This window comes from Pelophylax lessonae (genome assembly GCF_965119305.1).
Source record: "Pelophylax lessonae genome assembly, chromosome: 1".
Taxonomy (NCBI): Eukaryota; Metazoa; Chordata; class Amphibia; order Anura; family Ranidae; genus Pelophylax; species Pelophylax lessonae.
This window is the reverse complement of record NC_138768.1, coordinates 654196871-654219028: the sequence shown is the minus strand read 5'-3', so window position 1 is coordinate 654219028 and position 22158 is coordinate 654196871. Positions and strand designations below refer to the sequence as shown.

The window sequence follows — 22158 nt, the reverse complement described above, 5'->3', positions numbered from 1 at the left end:
GTCAGAGACATTCACACCAGTAGCCTGCTGGAGGTCATTCTGTAGGGCTCTGGCAGTCCTCCTTGCACAAAGGACCAAATACCAGTCCTGCTGATGTGTTAAGGACCTTTTACAGCCCTGTCCAGCTCTCCTAAAGTAACTGCCTGTCTCCTTTAATCTCCTCCATGCTCTTGAGATTGTGCTGGGAGACTCAGCAAACCTTCTAGCAATGGCACGTATTGATATGTCATCCTGGAGGAGTTGGACAGCCTGTGGAACCGCTATAGTGTCCAGGTATCACCTCATGCTACCAGTAGTGACACTGACCATAGCAAAATGCGAAACTAGTGAAAGTCAGAAAAGAGTAGGGGAAAAAAATGTCAGTGGCCTCCACCTGTAAAACCATACCGGTTTTGGAGGTGGTCTCATTGTTTCCCATCTAGTGTACCTGTTAATTTCATTACCACCAAAGCAGATGAAACTGAATAACAACCCCCTCTGCTACCTAACTGACCAGATCAATACCCCAGGAGTTTACTTGACTTGATGCTTATACTCTGATTAAAAAGTGTTCCTTTAATTTTGTTGAGCAATGTATATACAGGTGCATCTCATAAAATTAGAATATCAATAAGTTAATTTATTTCAGAATTTCAATTCAAAAAAGTAAAACTGGGTTACACACAGTGATATATTTCAAGCATTTCCTTTCTTTTAACTTTGATAATTATGGCTTACAGCTAGTGAAAACCCAATATTCAGTATCTTAGAAAATTAGATTACTTAGGACCAATAAAAAAAAAAAAAAAAAAATTTTAATACAGTATGCCCATGTACAGTATAATATGCATTCAATACTTGGACAGGGCTCCTTTTGCATGAATTACTGCATCAATGCGGCGTGGCATGGAGGCGATCAGCTGGTGGCACTGCTGTGGTATTTTAAAAACCCAGGTTGCTTTGATAGCAGCCTTCAAGGAGTTGGAAAGTCAGAAGCTTTTATATCCTAATGCATTCTATGCATTAAGTTAAAAAGCCTTCTGTGTGCAGCAGCCCCCCTCGGCACCCCTAACACTTACTTGAGGTCCCTCTCTGTCCAGCGATGTCCACGAGTGTCTCAGCCATCCAAGATTCTCCCTCCTGATTGGCTGAGACACAGCAGCGCCACCATTGGCTGCCTCTACTATCAAGCTAGCCAATCAGGATAGAGAAGGGCGGGCCGAGTCTCCATGTCTGATTGAACATGGGGATGGGTGACTCAGCTTGGGTGCCCCCATAGCAAGCTGCTTGCTGTGGGGGCACTGAACAGGAGGGCAGGGCCTGGAGAGCCGAAGAGGGACCTAAGAAGAGGAGGATCTGGGCTGCTCCATGCAAATCCACTGCAAAAGAGCAGGTAAGTAGAACATGTTTGTTGTTTTTATAGGAAAAAAACAAGGTTTTTCAATCACTTTCAGCTCGTCTGCATTGTTAGGTCTGGTGTCTCATCTTCCTCTTGACAATACCCCACAGATTCTCTATGGGGTTTCCGTCAGGCGTGTTTGCTGGCCAATCAAGCACCGTGATACCATGATCATTAAACCAGACATTGGTACATTTAGCAGTGTGGGCAGGTGTCAAGTCCTGATGGAAAACAAAATCAGCATCTCCATAAAGCTGGTTTAGCAGAGGGAAGCATAAACTGCTCTAGGATTTCCCGGTAGAGAGCTGTGCTGACTTTTGACTTGATAAAACACAGTGGACCAACACCAGCAGTGACATGGCTTTCCAAACCATCACAGACTGTGAAAAGTTTTGCATTTAATTTGAAAATCAAGGTCACAGAGTCTGGGAGGAAGAGTGGGGGGACACAGAATCCAAGTTGAATGAGGTCCAGTGTGAAGTTTCCACAGCCAGTGATGATTTAGTGAGCCATGTCTTCTGGTGTTGGTCCACTGTTTTATCAATTCAGCTCAGCCCTCTACCAGGAAATTCTAGAGCACTTAATGCTTCCCCAGCTTTATGGAGATGCTGAATTCATTTTCCAGCAGGACTTGGCACCTGTCCACACTGCCAAAACTACCAATACTTGACTTAACAATCATGGTATTATTGTGCTTGAGAATCTGTGAGGTACTATCTAGAGCATAGGTCGGCAACCCGCGGCTCTTGAAACTTTGCCGCCGATCTGGGGCGGATGCTAGCGAGGGGAGGAGGCGCACTGTGCGCCCCGACACTCCCCACTGTGGCGCTGTACTGGCTGTGACGTCGCGTGGGGGGCGGTGCATGCGTTAGTCACGCACCGTCCCGACGTCACCTTCCCGCCCGCTGTCAGAGAGGAGGGCAGCGGCGCGCATACAGGTCTAGTCGAGGAGGAAGAAGACGTCCGTCCAGACTCCCGTCAGCAGCAGCACGCCAGGCACCAGTGTGAGGTAAGTGAAGTGATGCCTCAGGGGGGGGGGCCCACACACTGCATTGAAGGGGCCACGCACGCACGCACACTGGTCTCTGCATTGAAAGGGGCATGTATGCTGGTCACTACATTGAAAGGGGCATGTATGCTGGTCACTACATTGTAAGGGGCATGTATGCTGGTCACTACATTGTAAGGGGCATGTATGCTGGTCACTACATTGAAAGGGGCATGTATGCTAGTCACTACATTGAAAGGGGCATGTATGCTAGTCACTACATTGAAAGGGGCATGTATGCTAGTCACTACATTGAAAGGGGCATGTATGCTAGTCACTACATTGAAAGGGGCATGTATGCTAGTCACTACATTGAAAGGGGCATGTATGCTAGTCACTACATTGAAAGGGGCATGTATGCTAGTCACTACATTGAAAGGGGCATGTATGCTAGTCACTACATTGTAAGGGGCATGTATGCTGGTCACTACATTGTAAGGGGCATGTATGCTGGTCACTACATTGTAAGGGGCATGTATGCTGGTCACTACATTGTAATGGGCATGTATGCTGGTCACTACATTGTAATGGGCATGTATGCTGGTCACTACATTGTAAGGGGCATGTATGCTGGTCACTACATTGTAATGGGCATGTATGCTGGTCACTACATTGTAAGGGGCATGTATGCTGGTCACTACATTGTAATGGGCATGTATGCTGGTCACTACATTGTAATGGGCATGTATGCTGGTCACTGCATTGTAAGGGGGCATGTATGCAGTGTTATATTTGTTTTAAATGTCGCAATGGTTTTGCGGCTCCCAGTTTTTTTTTCCTTCGGAAATGGGTCCAAGTGGCTCTTTTTGTCTTAAAGGTTGCAGACCCCTAGTCTAGAGGAACATGAGAGACACCAGACCCAACAATGCAGACGAGCTGAAGGCCGCTATCAAAGCGGGCTTCCATAACACCTAAGCAGTGCCACAGGCTGATCGCCTCCATGCCATGCCGCATTGGTGCAAAAGGAGTTCGACCAAGTATTGAGTGCATACTATACTGTACATGGACACACTTTTCAGTCAGCCAACATTACTGTATGAAAAACCTTTTTTTTTTTATTGGTCTTATGTAATTTTTTAATTGTCTGAGATACAAAATTTTAGGTTTTCATTAGCTGCAAGCCATAATCATCAAAATTAAAACAAAGAAATGCTTGAAATATATCACTGTATGAGTTTCACATTTTAAATTGAATTACTGAAATAAATTAACTTTTTGATGTTCTAATTTTATGAGATGCAACTGTATATAAACATACACACACTGTAAGGATAAAGGTGTTAGAGCAGAGTGGCTGACATTGAAGGGGAAAAAAAAAACAAAGGAACAGAGACAGGGATGAGCAGAAAGAAGAAACACTGCAGGGTGGACACTCCCAGAGATAGCAATGTAGGGGGTGCACGAACATGTTGCAGGGAGACAATGCTTACACCTGCCATTCCTCCCCACTGTGGCGCTGTACTGGCTGTGACGTCGCGTGGGGGGCGGTGCATGCGCTAGTCACGCACCGTCCCGACGTCACCTTCCCACCCGCTGTCAGAGAGGAGGGCAGCGGCGCGCATGCAGGTCTAGTCGAGGAGGAAGAAGACGTCCGTCCAGACTCCCGTCAGCAGCAGCACGCCAGGCACCAGTGTGAGGTAAGTGAAGTGATGCCTCAGGGGGGGGACCACACACTGCATTGAAGGGGGCACGCACGCACGCACACTGGTCTCTGCATTGAAAGGGGCATGTATGCTGGTCACTACATTGAAAGGGGCATGTATGCTGGTCACTACATTGTAAGGGGCATGTATGCTGGTCACTACATTGTAAGGGGCATGTATGCTGGTCACTACATGGAAAGGGGCATGTATGCTGGTCACTACATGGAAAGGGGCATGTATGCTGGTCACTACATGGAAAGGGGCATGTATGCTGGTGACTACTTTGTAAGGGGCATGTATGCTGGTCACTACATTGTAAGGGGCATGTTTGCTGGTCACTACATTGTAAGGGGCATGTATGCTGGTCACTACATTGTAAGGGGGCATGTATGCTGGTCACTACATTGAAAGGGGCATGTATGCTGGTCACTACATTGAAAGGGGCATGTATGCTGGTCACTACATTGAAAGGGGCATGTATGCTGGTCACTACATTGTAAGGGGCATGTATGCTGGTCACTACATTGTAAGGGGCATGTATGCTGGTCAATACATTGAAAGGGGCATGTATGCTGGTCACTACATTGTAAGGGGCATGTATGCTGGTCACTACATTGTAAGGGGCATGTATGCTGGTCACTACATTGTAAGTGGGCATGTATGCAGTGTTATATTTGTTTTAAATGTCGCAATGGTTTTGCGGCTCCCAGTTTTTTTTTTTTCCTTCGGAAATGGGTCCAAGTGGCTCTTTTTGTCTTAAAGGTTGCAGACCCCTAGTCTAGAGGAACATGAGAGACACCAGACCCAACAATGCAGACGAGCTGAAGGCCGCTATCAAAGCGGGCTTCCATAACACCTAAGCAGTGCCACAGGCTGATCGCCTCCATGCCATGCCGCATTGGTGCAAAAGGAGTTCGACCAAGTATTGAGTGCATACTATACTGTACATGGACACACTTTTCAGTCAGCCAACATTACTGTATGAAAAACCTTTTTTTTTATTGGTCTTATGTAATTTTTTAATTGTCTGAGATACAAAATTTTAGGTTTTCATTAGCTGCAAGCCATAATCATCAAAATTAAAACAAAGAAATGCTTGAAATATATCACTGTATGAGTTTCACATTTTAAATTGAATTACTGAAATAAATTAACTTTTTGATGTTCTAATTTTATGAGATGCAACTGTATATAAACATACACACACTGTAAGGATAAAGGTGTTAGAGCAGAGTGGCTGACATTGAAGGGGAAAAAAAACAAAGGAACAGAGAAAGGGATGAGCAGAAAGAAGAAACACTGCAGGGTGGACACTCCCAGAGATAGCAATGTAGGGGGTGCACGAACATGTTGCAGGGAGACAATGCTTACACCTGCCATTCCTCCCCACTGTGGACTGAAGGAACTATGCCTGAGTGATACTTCTAATCTGGAACTTACTTTCTTTATCCACTTGACCTTCGGAAAGTTTTATGCCCTTCCTGACCAGGCCATTTTTTGAGACATGGCACTGCATTACTTTAACAATTGCGTGGTCGTGCGACACTGTATTAAAATGCAATTTCAGTCATTTTTTTCCCACAAACAGAGCTTTCTTTTGGTGGTAGTTGATCACCTGTACGGTTTTTATTATTTACGCTATAAACAAAAAAAGACAATTTTGAAAAATAAAACAATATTTTCTACTTTCTGCTAAAAAACATACCCAATAAAAAAAAAGGGGTTAAAAAAAAAAAAAAAAAAAAAATCGAATTTCTTCATCAATTTAGGCCAATATGTATTCTGCTACATATTTTTAGTAAAAAAATTTTATTTATTTTTTTACTAGTAATGGCGGCGATCAGCGACTCATAGTAGGACTGCGATATTGCGGCGGCCAAATCAGGACACTAACTGACACTTTTGACAGTTTTTGGGAACCAGTGACACTAATACAGTGATTAGTGCTAAAAAAAATATGCACTGCTACTGTACAAATGACACTGGCCGGGAAGGGGTTAACATCAGAGGTGATCAAAGGGTTAACTGTGTGCCTAGGTTGTGCTTACTCACTGTGGAGGAAGTACTTTGACTAAGGGTAGGCAAAGAACTGTGTTCCTGCTTTGCAGAAACACAGAATCAATACCTTCCCCTCTGACAGAACGACAATCTGCCTTGTTTTTTTTACATAGGCAGATTGTCGTTCTGCCTTTTTCCTGTGTAATGGGCAGGTGCAGGCGGACATCGAGTCCGCGGTATCCGTTGCTGGGCTCTCTATGTGTATAATCACAGTGAGAGCAGGTCAGCAGCGCGTGTGTGCGCCCCAGACCCGAAGTGTCAGATCACATACTATGTATGTGATCTGACACAGAGCAGCCGCCCAGCTGCAGTAAATGTACTGTGGGCGGTCCGCAAGTGATTAAGGCTTATGTAATAAACTGAGGACCTTTCTAGCAGATGCATCCTGTGCATAAAGGTAGATTTAGATGTGCATCTAAATCTCCCTTGCCTCTGAAGCTCGATCCATGTCCGAATTGTGCTCCAGAGGCTACTGACAGGCATTGAGGAAGTGATGCGATACCTCATCACAGCCTGCTTTAACCCCATTTTTTTAAAAATCGTGTCACTACCGCATGCATTTCATACAATTGCGGGGCGTTTGCTGCGCTTCCTCACTGACTTGCATGTGTAGCCAGAGATGTTAGTAGAGTGAGGATGTTCTTCAGCAGCTGACATCATTAAAACACACCCTGCTCCTGCCCTCCACCTCCAGGAGATTGCTCCCGCTCGCGCCCATGCCTTCACTACCTTAGGTCAGCCCAGAGCTGAAGTGCATTCTAAAACCAATAATGAGGGAGGCATGGTTAAACACACCCTATACTGTGATGCAGTAAGGCTGTGCATGATGGGATATAATGTTTCCTGAATGGTCACATGATGCTACAGAAAAAGCTCAGAATGCTTTTTATTTACATTTTGAAAAGAGAGGGTACAGATTTAATCCTGCCATGGACTAGGTAACAGATTGCGTTTGCTTGGGCAGAAAATACATTAGAAAAGGCTTCAATTTATTATGAAAAATGAAATTCTGCTTGAAGGTTAACTTAGCCTTTAAGGTATACCTGTTCTAAGTAATAGTGCAGAGGTTACAATATTTCCCAGGTTTTTATTGCTGTGTGTCCCTTTTAGGGAGATTTACCCTCTCTTTGTCCTGATTACCAGTACCACCGAAAGCAAAAGTGAAAGAAAAGCCCAAACACTGAGTGGTCACCAGAACAGGAATAGAGGAGAAAACTTCCAATGTGCACACAAGCTCAAGGCTTGACAAATTTGCTTTGAATCTAGGAGCCAGCAAAAAAATCAGGCGCCAGTTTTTTTAACTAACAAATCTTATGGGTGAAACATGTAACATGTTCTCGAAGGTGAATTTATCCTTTCACCCTTTTACTGTCAGAGCGTTTTTTTCACACGTTTAAAAAATAATTTTAGGCCTGAAGATTACATAAAACTCCCAAACATATATTTTCTGAAAGCAGAAACCCTAAAGAATAAAATAGTGATATTTCCATTTTTTTATGTCAAACGATATTATCGGAAAGGTTCAGTAAAAAATACATTAAGTCCCGGTTCACACTACTGCGACTTGTCAGGCGACTGGTCAGCCTGACAAGACGCGGTCCATTCAGTGCTACGGGACCCGTTCTAATAGGAGCGACTCAAGTCGGTCCAACTTAGAAAATAATTCCTGTACTACTTCGGGGCGACATCAGAGCGACTTGCATTGACTTCCATTATGTGAAGTCTGTGCAAGTCGTGCCGAAGTCACGGTGCACGCGACTTCACAGGTCGCCCCCGAAGTCGAATCGCCATAGTGTGAACCGACACTAAAAGCTAATTTTAGGGGTCAAAAAAATGCAATACATTACCCAATTGTTTCATAAAATATAAACGCAGAGTAAATAGATACCCAACATGTCAAACCTTAAACATGTCAGTAGCTCAAATTTTCTATAGGTGACGCTTTTAAAGCCCCCTTAATATAGGCTTACCTATAGGCAAAAGCATTTAAAGTGGGTTTACAACCTCTTTAAAGATCGCCCTCTGCAGTTTTACTGCAGCAGGCAGCCCCTCCCTGCGCGAACCGACGTAACTCGGTTACACGTCTGCTGCTAGGGGGCGAGCACATTCCACTCGGCAGCGGGGACTCAGATGCACAGGGCAGGCGGCCCTGATTGCCACCAGCCATCCGCGATCGTTTCCCGCTGAGAGAGAATAACGGTCAACTGTTGTAAACACAGCTGACCGTTTTTCTCTCTGGAATGATCACAGAACGCCTGTGATCCTGCTATATAGGATCACAGGTCTCTGTGATCATTTCAAAAGCCCCATACAGTTAGAAACACTCCCCTAGGCATACATTTAACCCCCTTGATCACCCACTGTGTTAACCACTTCCCTGCAAATGGCATTATTACAGTAACAGTGCATATTTTTAGCACCGATTACTGTAGTATGTCACTGGTCCCCCCCCAAAAGTGTAAAAAATGTCAGTTAGGAGTCCGATCTGTCCGCCGCAATGTTGCAGTCCTGCTAAAAATCACAGATCGCTGCCATTACAAGTAAAAAAAAATGGCATATATCTTTCCCCTAGTTTGTAGATGCAATAACTTTTGCGCAAACCAATCAAAATACGCCTATTGCGTTTTTTTTTTATACAAAAAATATGTAGCAGAAAACAAATTGGCCTAAAGTGATGAAAAAATTTGATTTTTACATTTTTTGGGGGGAATGTTATATAGCAGAACGTGAAAAATATTGCCTTTTTTCAGAATTGTCGCTCTTTTTTTGTTCATAGCACAAAAAATAAAAAAAATCGCAGAGGTGATCAAATACCACCAAAAGAAGGCTCTATTTGTGGGAAAAAAGGACATCAATTTTATTTGGATACAGCTTCGCACAACCGCGCAATTGTTTCATTAAAATAACGCAGTGCAGAATCACAAAAAATGGCCTGGTCATTAAGGGGGCAAATCCTTCCGGTTCAGAACTGGTTAAAATAACAATCTCGAAACAAGATAACAAACCACACAGTTAATTTATTTGGTGAAAGAACTGTTTACCCTTTTGTGACCAGAAGGCATTGATCCCTAGCTGCCCCGGCCAAATGTAGTAAACATGTGTCAGTTAACTTAGCAATAACTCTATGTCTAGTTTTTATTCCTAAATGTAAGAACACAGAAGGTTTTTATTTAGTACACTATGTCATTTAAAAAAAAAAAAACACTTTATTTGTATTATTTTTATATTTATTTTTTAATTATTTTTTTAAATAGTGCAACTGATTCTGACAGTTAAACTATTAATAGATGGAACTGCAGATGAAAACGGCTGCCTTAGAGTGACAGTATTCCTCTGGAGGCTTAGTGTTTGTTGCCCCAACACTTCATATTCCTGATTTGTGCCTGCTGTACCATATATTTGAATGAAAATGTATCCTGTTCTCTTTGTATTGCTTTCTTTATGTGAAATCCCTGGTGTTCCTTCCAAAGGGACTGCTTTCCTAATAAAACTGACCACACTAAGCAGGAGAGCACAGTGTGGTCAGTTCTCTAGCTATGCTGGGAACTCAGCCTGCTCTCCTCCAAATGATCAGACTTGTCCTGACATGCCCCCAATGCTAAGCCATTCACTGGCAAGCTCAATGTGCTGCTGCTTGTAATCTGCCGAAAAAGAAGCTCATCTACTTTTTTGAGCTTCACGCGTTTTGCTTCAGATGACAAAAGGCTCACATGTGAACAGGGGCCATTGAAATGAATAGCATTTTGCTTGTTTGGCGTTTTGAGACTTCAGAGATGAGCGTTTTACGAGCTGAAATACGCTCAGGTATGAACAGAGCCTTATTCAGCTGAGAACAGAGGGAATGTGATCACTTATTAATATTAATATTATTTTATTTCTATAGAAACATGTATTGCCTTTCATTTCTAGTTTAAGCTAAATGGGTTGTTTTACAAGGTGATCGTTTACAATCACTTTAAATTTTTGTTAACAAAACCTCTAGCCTGTACTTGATAACTAGAAATGACAACTCGCCAGTAGGGATCTGGCTGTCAGTGACAGCCAGGATTTTGGGAATAAGCAGCTTAACAAAGCAGATCTCAAAAGGGAGAACATTGTTTATTCTCGCTAAGGCTACGTTCACATGTGGGCGTAGCGGATCGCGGGCAGAATCACCCCGATTCTGCCCGCGATCCGGAAATGTTTGCAAATCGTGGGACGCCTGTGCATTGCCCGTGATTTGCAATGGCACCCTAAACTCTGTACGATGTTGCCGCAATTTCCGCCTGCCGAATCGCGGTAACATCGCGCAAACAAAATCGCGGGACGCATGACGCCCAAAAAAGGTACAAGAGTTTCTTTGGGGTGTCATGCGTCCCGCGATTTTGTTTGCGCGATGATACCGCGATTCGGCAGGCGGAAATTGCGGCAACATCGCACAGCATTTGGGGTGCCATTGCAAATCACGGGCAACGCACAGGTGTCCTGCGATTTGCAATGATTTGCATGTGAACGTAGCCTAAAGGGACATTGTGCTGGAAAAAGCCAATAAACAGATTGCAGATGGAAAGGGGTTAGGATCAGTGGTATATCTTTGCATGTTCCCTCACTGACAGGTAAGACAAGCTGCACGATATCCATGCAGACGTCCTGAATTCCTAAATTCTTTCACTCAAGTGACAGGCAGAGCCACCATTGGGCCCCTACTTTCTTCACATACATTGTTACAGTCTTTATGAAATTGCATTGAGTAATGTTATTCGGTAAAGCAAATAGTTTATAGCATAGCTGCTAAATCAAAACCCCCCTACCCCCTTTCCCATTTTTGGCACTCAACTGTGCCCTGCCATTACACGCTCAAAATCATTCGTTAGGTCAACAATACTTAACATTTGGATAAATACTCTGAAAGAGAAGACATCTCTATACGCCAATGATATGCTCTTGTATTTAGCAGAAGCGGAGGGATCTTTGGTCACAGCCTTAAACAGAATCTCATATTTGGTGCTTACTCTGGGTTTAAAGTTAACTGGAATAAGTCGATAGTTTTTCCTTTTTTCCCAGTATATCCATGGGCTGCCCCCGGATGTTCCACTGCAAGTGGTTGCTAAATTTAGGTACTTGGGGGTTGAGATTCAGCTGCCACTGTGCAAATACATCTCTAATAATCTCTCTCCTCTGATGCCTCTGCTGAAGGATAATCTAGAGACTTGGTCTAAACTGCCTCTCAATCTCCAAGGCCAAATCAACCTATTTAAAATGATTTATCTTCCCAGATTTCTCTACCTGGTATGGCGTGCCCTGATCTGTATCCCCAAGACACTGTTTACCCAAGTAAATACACTACTCTCCTTGTTTCTTTGGGGTGTTAAGCCGCCTAGGATCTCCCTATGTTATACTTGCCTTCACAAGATGGAGGCATGGCTTCACCAAACCTCCAGTGTTACTATTTAGCATCCCAATTAACTCATATACACTGGTGGTTTTTCTCGAACTTAGCCATTGCTTCTGTAGCCACTCATGTCCACTCATATGAAGCACTAATTAACTTATTATACAGAAATGGCCCATATCCTGAAAAGGGGTGGATATTCCTAAACTTTCTTTTTTCATTTGTGTAATAATAGGAAGGGGGGCACTCCTCTGTCTACTTCTTCTAATCCCTCTTTGGCAGAACCCTCAGCTAATCGAAATATACAGGATCCTAGAAGGGTCATGTTGGGCTAATTATGGAATAACATATGCTCGCCAGCTATTTTCTGGCCATGCCTTCAAATCATTTAAAGACCTACAGATAGAGTAGAAGATCCCCAATTCCTTTTTTTTCCGCAATCTGCAATTGCGGCATGCAGTGGCGGCACAATTTGGATTGATGGAGGTAAAGCTTTGCCCCTCGAATTTAGAAAAACTTCTATTTGAAGATGACCACTCAAAACTTATCTCTAGATATTATTTTACCCTGTGGACCTCTTCCTCCACTAGGATGGAGAAGGTAGCTAAACAGTGGAGTGATGATATCCAATCTCTCAGAGGAAACATGGTCTGAGGTCACTGGAACTTTGCTACCCTCAGCGATATCAGCCAGAGACAAACTGATATAGTTCAATTATTTACACCGAATCTACTATACCCCGCCATGTCTTCAGAGGTTGGGTAGGGTGGACTCCCCTGATTGCCCTCGCTGTCGTGCTGCAGTTTTATATAATCTGGCTTTGCCTACTTGTAGGGAGATACTGGGTAGCAATCCTAAGGTTTCTAGAGGAGAAACTGGTTCTTCCAAATATCTACTCCCCAGCTAGATGTCTTCTGGGACATTTTGGAGAGGAGGACATAACTAGCTTTCAAAAAACTCTACTGAGGTTAGTGTTCTTTTATGCCAAAAGGCATTGGCACTCACGTGGAAGGACCCTGTCCCTCTATCTTTACACTTTTGGGTGGAACTGATCAACAAAGCATTACCAATGTATAGGCGAACATATACCTCTAGGGGTTGCCTCAAAAAGTTTGAAAAGGTATGGGCTAGTTGGCTTACTTCGGGATCTGGTGAGATAGAGGTGTAATATAAGTATTGGTAATGGAGTGTCATGTGCATGGAATTGGGTGGGGAGGGGCTACCTGTTGCAATGCTAATCATGCTTGCTTATTCTCAGAGTAGTGGTGAGCATTATTTTTGTAAAGTTTATGTTAAGTTCATCTGTTTTTTTTTTCTTCTGAATTATACTTCTATAATTACCCAAACTGAAACGCTATGGGTTTTCTTAAGTTCAGCTTTACTGACAAGATGCTGAGGATGTAAAAAATTCTGTATATATTCTGACAATATGTAACTTGGTTAAAAAAATGTTCTTTTACAGATATTATCCTATGTACACACTACATTATCGATGATGTAAATAATGTTTTTCTTTAAAAAAAATGTTCTTTTACAGATATTATCCTATGTACACACTACATTATCGATGATGTAAATAATGTTTTTCTTTTATATAAATAAAATTTACCCTTAAAAAACAATACTTAGCGTTGTTAAAGAGGAAGTAAACTTCCTCTGCAAACATTTACCTATAGGTAGTGTAAATATCTCCTAAACGTGTACTGTTTAGGAGATATTTACAGGACATGTAGCCACAGATGTCGTTTCTTCCGAGCTCCGTGCCGCGAACGATGGCTCCCACGCCCGTGCATGGGAGTGACATCATCGTGGCTCCTGCCAATCACAGCGCCGGAGCCTGTGAACCCAGAAGTAACTTCGGGGGAAATGTCAGCAGTGACACCGATGTGCGGGGCCTTCGTTATAAGGTATTACATAATGAGCTAGTATGCGATGCATACTAGCTCATAATGCCTTTGTCTTAGCCCCCATTCACACTGGGGCGACACTACTTCGCACCGCGACCTCCGAGGTCGCGGTGCGAGCAGCGCGCCGCGACCTCGGAGCGGCCGCCACGGACTTCATAACATTGAAGTCTATGGCGGTCGCCTCCTGGTCGCCCCAAAGAAGCTCCGGACCCTTTTTCTGAGTCGGAGCGACTTGTGTCGCTCCTATCAGAATGGGTCCGCAGCTTCCCTATGGGAGGCGACCTGCGGCGACCTGTGAGGCGACCAGGTCGCCTCACAGGTCGCCCCAGTGTGAACGGGGGCTTACAGGTTTTTTGTTTTGTTTTTTTTTTTTTAAGAGTTTACAACCTCTTTAACAAATGCAAAATATGTAGTAGCTCTCAATGTTATAGCACTGGGGCCTGCTGATTTGTCTAATGGTCACACAGGCCCCAAGTTCTGCATTAAGAAAAGGCAGGTGACATTTAATTTGCAGGGATTTTCACACATCGGTGATGATCTGAGTAGTAGGGCAATGACAGTAAAAGTACAAGCGCCAGAGGATGCCTAGGAAGTGAGGGTGGTGGATCGGGTTTTTTGGTGATGTGTCATGACAAAGTTGCTTTATGTGACTAATAAGAATAAAAAACATTTGTATAAGTTGCGGATGCATTCTTAATTCTAATGATAAAATCATATAAAGACAAATACTTACCATAGAAGCATTACAAGGGTGTTTGGCAAGGTCTACAGTGCCTCGAGCAGCTTTCATCTGTTTTTCCCTTTCTTTGCGACTCTCTGCCTTCTTACGGGCACCTGTCTTCTTTTTGGGCATTTTTCAAGCACTGTCTGTCAAAAGAAAAGAAAATACTGTTATTTTATTTTGCCAACATCTAATTCAATAAAGTTTATATATAAATAATGACATAATTTCCTCTATAGCCATTAAACATTTTAACAACGTAGATCAGAACATAGAGCTCACCACCCAGTTCCAGTTCCATTAATTGAAAAAAAAATGTATCTACAGTGCCTTGCGAAAGTATTCGGCCCCCTTGAACTTTGCGACCTTTTGACACATTTCAGGCTTCAAACATAATGGATGATCATCCATTTACATCAGTTTACATCCACATCTGTCATCATCAGTTTTTTTACACTGATCAAAGCTCAATTTTTCTTCCGTTAAAAAAATGGTCAGTTTTTCAACCGTTTTTTTTTTTTTTGCGTTGGTAGTGGATGTAAAAAGAAGAAAAAAAAAAAAAAAAAAAAAAAAAACAGATGAAAAACTGATGACCACTGATGAAAACCTGATGAACACTTCATCCATGACGTGACTGAACTGATGAAATGAACGGTTCCCATGTGTGAAAGAGGCCTTAATTGTTGGCAATTAAATTACTTAAAGCGGAGTTCCAGCCATTTCACTCACCTGTCCAACGGTCCAGCGATGCGGCCGCCTGAAGCCTCAATCCTCTCCCTCGGCGCCGGCATCACTGCTGTGGGCACCCGGCTGTGACAGTTTGCGGCTTCACAGCCAGTTACGCACTGCGCATGCGTGAGTTGCGCTACGCGCCGTGATTGGCCGCCAATCTTCTGGGACCTTTGACATGTCCCAGAAGATTGCAGGGAGGGAGGGGGAGAGGAGAACTTCCGCTCAGGGCGCCGCGGCGCTCCGAGCGGAAGTGGGAGCGGGTACCTGTCAAAACTAGGTACCCGCTCCCCCCCCCAAAAAAATGACATGCCAAATGTGGCATGTCAGGGGGTTAGGACCACCTAAAGCGGAAGTTCCACTTTTGGGTGGAACTCCACTTTAAACACCCAGAGCAATATATATTTTCTGAAAGCAGAGACCCTGTAGAATAAAAAGGTGATAGTTGCAAATTTTTGTTTCACATGATATTTGCGCAACTGTTTATTAAACGCAAAATTTCCGGGTAAAATATAATGAGTTTTAGTACAAAACCACACCATATAATACCCATATTTTAATAAAATATAAAAGGTGAGGTTGCATCAAATAAATAGATACCAAACATTCCATGTCTTAAAATTGCTTGCACCCGGGATATCGCCAAAAACTATGGTGCCTTAAAATCACCATAGGTGGATGCTTTAAAAGCCTTTACAGCTCATTAACTAGCAGCTCTTGTGCTAGAAATATTGTTCTCACTCTGACATTTGCAGGAATATGTCACACATGTGGTGCAACTGCGGTTTACATACGTGCACACCCTGGGCTTGTTTGATCAGGTGTGCGAGGCAACTGGGGGTTTCAACCATTATTTATTTTTTTATTTTAATATATTTTATTTTTACTTGATTGTCATGACAAGGGGTAATAAACAGCTATGTGATGTATTGGGATTGGGCAGATTACAGCGGGAGGGGGGGGGGGGTACGGCAGAAAGGACAAGCATATTGGACACTCTTGATTAGTGCCTCACAGGTCCAGCACTGGTATTAACCCCTGCAGCACAAGATTACGGCTGCAGTGTATGGAAGGGGGGCAGAGGACTTTAGATTTCCACTGAGACTACTGGCACCAGCACAAGGGACACTTTACATTAAATGTGAGTAAAAAATAAAAATCCTAAACTTAAAAGGACAACTTCACTTTAATCTCATTTATTCCTATGGTTGGTTTGTAATAAGGTCAGCCCCAGCCATAAAAATAAAAGAGGTTACATTGCCAGTATGTTTAGGACCAAGTCAGAACTTTTTTCATTAAAAGTTGTACAGTACAAGGAAACCCAACACCTGCCAGGCTATAACAGGGGACAAGCTTGGTGCAGCAGGCCAAAATTAACCCAGGAGGAATGTTTCCCTCCCGCAGTACTTACTCTATAACATCAGGAGTTCCAAAATCCCCCGTGAGGTAATGTTCTGTTCACAAAGACAGATAAGAATAGATACATTACTATATTTGATCCTAGCCAAAAAGCGGAGATGCCCCACATGTTACTAAGATCCCTTGCCAGCATCTTCTACCAGACATGCACAGCTCCACGTACATACTACAGAAACCTGTGAGCAGGCAGGTAGGCTTTGTTTGTTGCAGAGGAGACATTGCTTGTCTGTTATTCAATAAAAGGCCTGCCTGCTCACAGTATTATTTTTAAGGCTGGCTTCACACATGTCCGGCTGAGGTTTCCAGTCCAGAGTCTGGTGCAGTTTTGTTCACCAATTCCGGTGCAAATTTTTACTTAGATTTGCACCTAAACTAGACCAAAAATCGCACAGGACCCTTTTCAGGATCAGACTACGGCCACCAAGGAAATCTGTGAACTGGCTCCATTGAAAGCCAGTCTGATTAACATGTTATGCGGTCTCATATATGTGAACTGAACCCAATTCTTTATTTACACTTTAGGAGGTTTGCATCCGGAATACACAGTTTGCCAAGATAAATCACGCCACGTGATTTTTAGTGACAGACAATTGTGGTTAAACAAGCTACGGTACCATATGTAATCCTGCATAATCACTGTAGAAAACAAGATTTCCAAGGTATTAATTCAACATCTCTCAAAAAGAATATTTTGTATCCTGGAATCAGCAGTGATATACACCATTAAACATTAGCAAAAAGTCAAAGGTAAACTTGCAACATGTTGAGAAATGTGAACTGTAGGTCAACATCACTCGGAAAGGATGTTCTGTCAGTCCCAAATACTATGCTGGCTTACACAAATTTTGTATAGAAGTAGAAGATAGAGCTGCATGATTGTTAAAAAAAATCACGATCTTGATTCAACCCCCCCTCATGATCTTTGTCAGGCATTTCTACGATTCATGTAAGTGCAGAGCAGTTCCGTGCCCACAGCTGTCAAAAAGAGACAAAAAAAACAGCTGGCAAAGTTTATCACAACTTTGCTCAGTGCTGAGAGATAAAAAGAAACACTATATCATTTGGTTCTTTTAGATCAAAGGGATGAACTTCGGTCTGCAAATGAGGTCAGTTTAACCACTTAAAAGACATGTATGGGATTTTTTGTTCCCACCCCCATTTATACTTACTTAGGTGGATACAACATTGGTCCGATGCTGCGTCTGTCCCCCAGCTCCTCTACACTGAGAACCGAGCGATCAAACACTGCCGATAGCTCGGTTCTGACAGTACCTCGAGCAGAGTCAGCAGCTTTCTCCTCAGCCCTCTTCTCACTCACTGGCAGGGGGCAGAGCAGAAAGTGACTTGAGTCGCTCTGATTAGAACGGTTCCATTTCACTAAATGGGGCGCGACTTGTCAGGGGACAAAGTCTCCTGACAGTTGCCCCAGTGTGAACCGAGCCTAAAAAATAAGGGGGGTTTAATTCCGCTTTAAGGCTGTCGGCAGATCGGCCTCTACAAACTCTACAGTGCCTAAACAAAAAAAAAAAGCAAGCAACTGAGCATGCGCAGAGCAGGGTGAGACAGTGTAGATTTAAAACAGTATAGTATAGGCACTTATTTTTAGTGTTTTTGGTGGTTGGACAACATCACACCATGCTGAGAGTAGGACGCTTGACTGTAAGTGCCTACGTTTTTTAAATAAAGTGGAACTTGATGGTACTATGAGGAATCTCCTATTTATTCCCACATGATGGTATCTGCCTGCAGTATTGAGGAGAGACATATACTGAACGCTATTAGGATCTGGCACTGCTGTCACCAAACGAATCATCCATTGATCTGCCTATATAGACCTTTGTAATGGGGGTCTATATCATTTGGTAAGAGGCTGTAAAGTTGGGTGTTGGTGGTGGTTTCCTCTATGGGTGACCCAAGGAACTTTCCCCTCTTTTGATGTGGACTTTGAGAGAGACTACTTAGTGCTGCACTTTATATTTTAATTGCCTTTATCTTTTGTAAACATTCAAAGATTTTGTGTTAGCTGCTTTTCTATATTCAATCATTCCAAGTCCAGCGCAGTATATTTATATTATTGTTTTTATATAGCTATACATGTAAAAGGGGCTAGCCTTCATTTTCTGACTAAAGTTCCACTTTAACAACTAAATGGATACGAGTCTACCTAAACAATCTACATCCAATCAGACGGGCCTTTGCCACTGACAACCAATCAGACGTGCCTTTGCCACTGACAATCAATCAGACGGGCCTTTGCCACTGACAACCAATCAGACGGGCCTTTGCCACTGACAACCAATCAGACGTGCCTTTGCCACTGACAACCAATCAGACGTGCCTTTGCCACTGACAACCAATCAGACGTGCCTTTGCCACTGACAACCAATCAGACGTGCCTTTGCCACTGACAACCAATCAGACGTGCCTTTGCCACTGACAATCAATCAGACGTGCCTTTGCCACTGACAATCAATCAGACGTGCCTTTGCCACTGACAATCAATCAGACGTGCCTTTGCCACTGACAATCAATCAGACGGGCCTTTGCCACTGACAATCAATCAGACGTGCCTTTGCCACTGACAATCAATCAGACGAGCCTTTGCCACTGACAATCAATCAGACGTGCCTTTGCCACTGACAATCAATCAGACGGGCCTTTGCCACTGACAATCAATCAGACGTGCCTTTGCCACTGACAATCAATCAGACGGGCCTTTGCCACTGACAATCAATCAGACGGGCCTTTGCCACTGACAATCAATCAGACGGGCCTTTGCCACTGACAATCAATCAGACGGGCCTTTGCCACTGACAATCAATCAGACGGGCCTTTGCCACTGACAATCAATCAGATGGGCCTTTGCCACTGACAATCAATCAGACGGGCCTTTGCCACTGACAACAAATCAGACGAGCCCTTGCCACTGACAACCAATCAGACGTGCCTTTGCCACTGACAACCAATCAGACGTGCCTTTGCCACTGACAACCAATCAGACGGGCCCTTGCCACTGACAACCAATCAGACGGGCCTTTGCCACTGACAATCAATCAGATGGGCCTTTGCCACTGACAATCAATCAGATGGGCCTTTGCCACTGACAACCAATCAGACGTGCCTTTGCCACTGACAACCAATCAGACGTGCCTTTGCCACTGACAACCAATCAGACGTGCCTTTGCCACTGACAATCAATCAGACGGGCCTTTGCCACTGACAACCAATCAGACGTGCCTTTGCCACTGACAACCAATCATAGGGACTCCTGCTATATATAGCGGTTAGTCTACCTAGAAGCTATTGTAACGAACTTAAAGCGCACAGTGTACAATACTGCCTTAAAGAGGTCATGTGACACAAAACAGCCAGAATGACTAGCTAAATAAAATAATAAATATGTGTGAAGAGCTGAAACTCCAGTAACTAGTAAAGGGATATGCGATGACATACTGGAGATTAGGTGTATAAATGAACAGGGGCAGAGGTACACAACTCGGTAGTGTCCTTAAAAATGGAGGTCTTTTGGCAGCTGCAGGGACGGGGTCCATGACATGAGGCAGAATGACGTACACTACTCACATATGTGACTCTCTACTAAGCTTTAGTAGCAAGTAATGAAACCTGTACCGCATTATAGGGCATTACAAGTGAGCAGCCGGGACTTACCTGAGGCCTTATATACTGGTAACGTCAGGTCCAGCATGCACCGGAAACGCCACACCGTACACTGCTGGCAGAGGCAGACACCTGTGCACAGACCCCGGAAGCACACGCTATAGGTCACGCATCACGTTACTTGTGCATGGTAAGCCAATGGCTGGGCCGCTCTCAGTTTGCTCCGCCCAACTAAGTATATACAGAGAACTCTGATAGGCTGAACCCAGTTCTTCCCAGCGAGTCAAATGACAAGGGGCAGGCGCTAGAGGAAGGACTTGCTTTGTTTCAGTGTCTCCACTGCAGTAGTCACGAAGATGTCTCTGCAAAGCATCGCTGAGCTGTCGGAGATGTTTGCTAAGCGTTATAATGAGTGATGTCAGAGAGCTTTCATAAACAGCTGTTTTATAGACGTATACATTTATTTGTAAACCATGCAGAGTGTATCTATAGAGCATTTTTTTCTTTCTAGTATTGAATAGAGTAGGGAAGGGTTAAAACTCCTTCCTGGTTGTTACTGTGTGGGGAGATTTTCCTTCACTTCCTATCTGAGAGACAGAACAGGAAGTTATAGGAAACCTCCCAAAGTAAAGGAAATTGCCCTCTTGGTTCTCTCTGACATGGGTGTCCCCTTTGAAACATTTTCCCTACCCCTTGTTCTGGGGACTACCCCAATATTTTAGCTGTCCCCTATTTTTCTTTCTTATTGATTATGGTCACAAGTACAGATAGACAGGTGAATGCCCTCTATGGGTACATAGATAGCAAATTGGAGGTCTAACCTTCAATTCAGTGCTCTGTCCGCTCTGTGTTGCCAGCTGGCTATGGGGCAGTGTGGTGCGCGATTCATCAATTTTATGTGCGTTTTGATGCACACTGAATTGCGTTGATCTGCATTTTTAGGGCAATTGTAAAAAGCAGGTGGACACATAGACACATAAAAGTTAAAACATGATTGTTTTTTATTTATCTTGTTCACACACTTCAGTGTGAATTCAGCCTAAAGGGCCATACACACTATAATATTTTCTGAAGACTTTTTCCTTCAGATTTACCAAAACCATATAATATGAGGTCAAACCTAAACACTTTCAATTTGTATGCAATCTGGCAGGCCCTTGTACTACATAGAAAAGGTAAATCTGAAGGAAAAAGTCTTCAGAAAATCTTATAGTGTGTATGGCCCTTTAGCCTAAATCTACTCCCACCCCCCTTCAAATGCTGGCCATACACTATACGAAAAATCGTTCAAACTCATTTTCGAAAAAAACAAACACTCGGCCGTGAGAGCAAACGATCGTGCCATCATGTAATGACCGATAAATCGTTCAATGGACATAAATGAATCAGTTTTTTGTTTGTTTTTTCACATATACCTAGTGCAAACAGTTTGGACGAGAAACACATTAACCTTTCAATTTATCGTTCGTTTGGCAGAAAGTTTCCAAACTTGTCCTTTGTTTTTAAGGCTCAAAAACATCACAACCGATTACCGATTTGTGCCCATTAACTGGCCAAAAATCGAACAAACTGTCCAAAGGACCGAATTTCGTCCAAATGTTTCGTATAGTGTATGGCCACCATAAGCCTAGTCTATCTGCCCTGTAAAAGGAAAGATGTGTATACTTACCTATTCTGAAGATCAGCTTCAGCTCCAGTGTAGAGGAGGAACAGCTGACAACGGATGCCCCATATTAAGCCTATGGGTGACGTCATCACACAGGCTCTGCAGCCATTATCAGTGATCTCTCCTCTACATTAAAACCGGCACTGGAGATAGCATGCAAACGGACCAGACCAACTTCAGAATAGGTAAGTATACACATATTTCCTTTTAAAGGGTAGATAGAATGGTGGTGGGAGTAGATTTATACTTACTTTGAATTTGACTAAAGTTCCGCTTTAAAGAAGTTGTAAAGTCAGAAGGTTTTTTATCCTAATGCATTCTATGAATTAAATAAAAAGCCTTCTGTGTGTAGCAGCCCCCCCCCCCCCCCAGCACACCCTAATACCTACCTGAGCCCCATCTCTGTCCAGCAATGTCCACGAGTCCCTCGGCCATCCGGGGCTCCCTCCTGATTGGCTGAGACACAGCCGCGGCCCCATCGGCTCCCCCGGCTACCAATAAAATTCAGTTAGCCAATCAGGAGGGAAGGGGGGGTAGAGCCGAACGTTAGCTCAGCGTCTGAATGGACACACAGAGCTGCAGCTCGGCTCGGATGCCCCA

The 22158-nt window shown here is 43.5% G+C and overlaps 1 protein-coding gene across 1 annotated transcript in view; it reads right to left on the bottom strand.

Moving 5' to 3' along the window:
• The window catches only part of ZNF330 (zinc finger protein 330), a gene marked incomplete at its 5' end in the record, with an annotated part of 75113 nt that extends 60855 nt beyond the window's left edge, over positions 1–14258 (bottom strand). The window contains one exon of the mRNA XM_082271001.1: positions 14139–14258. Coding sequence (XP_082127127.1) covers positions 14139–14258 — 120 coding nt within the window. The remainder of the gene's footprint in view (positions 1–14138) is intronic.
• Between the last annotated feature and the right edge of the window lie 7900 nt (positions 14259–22158).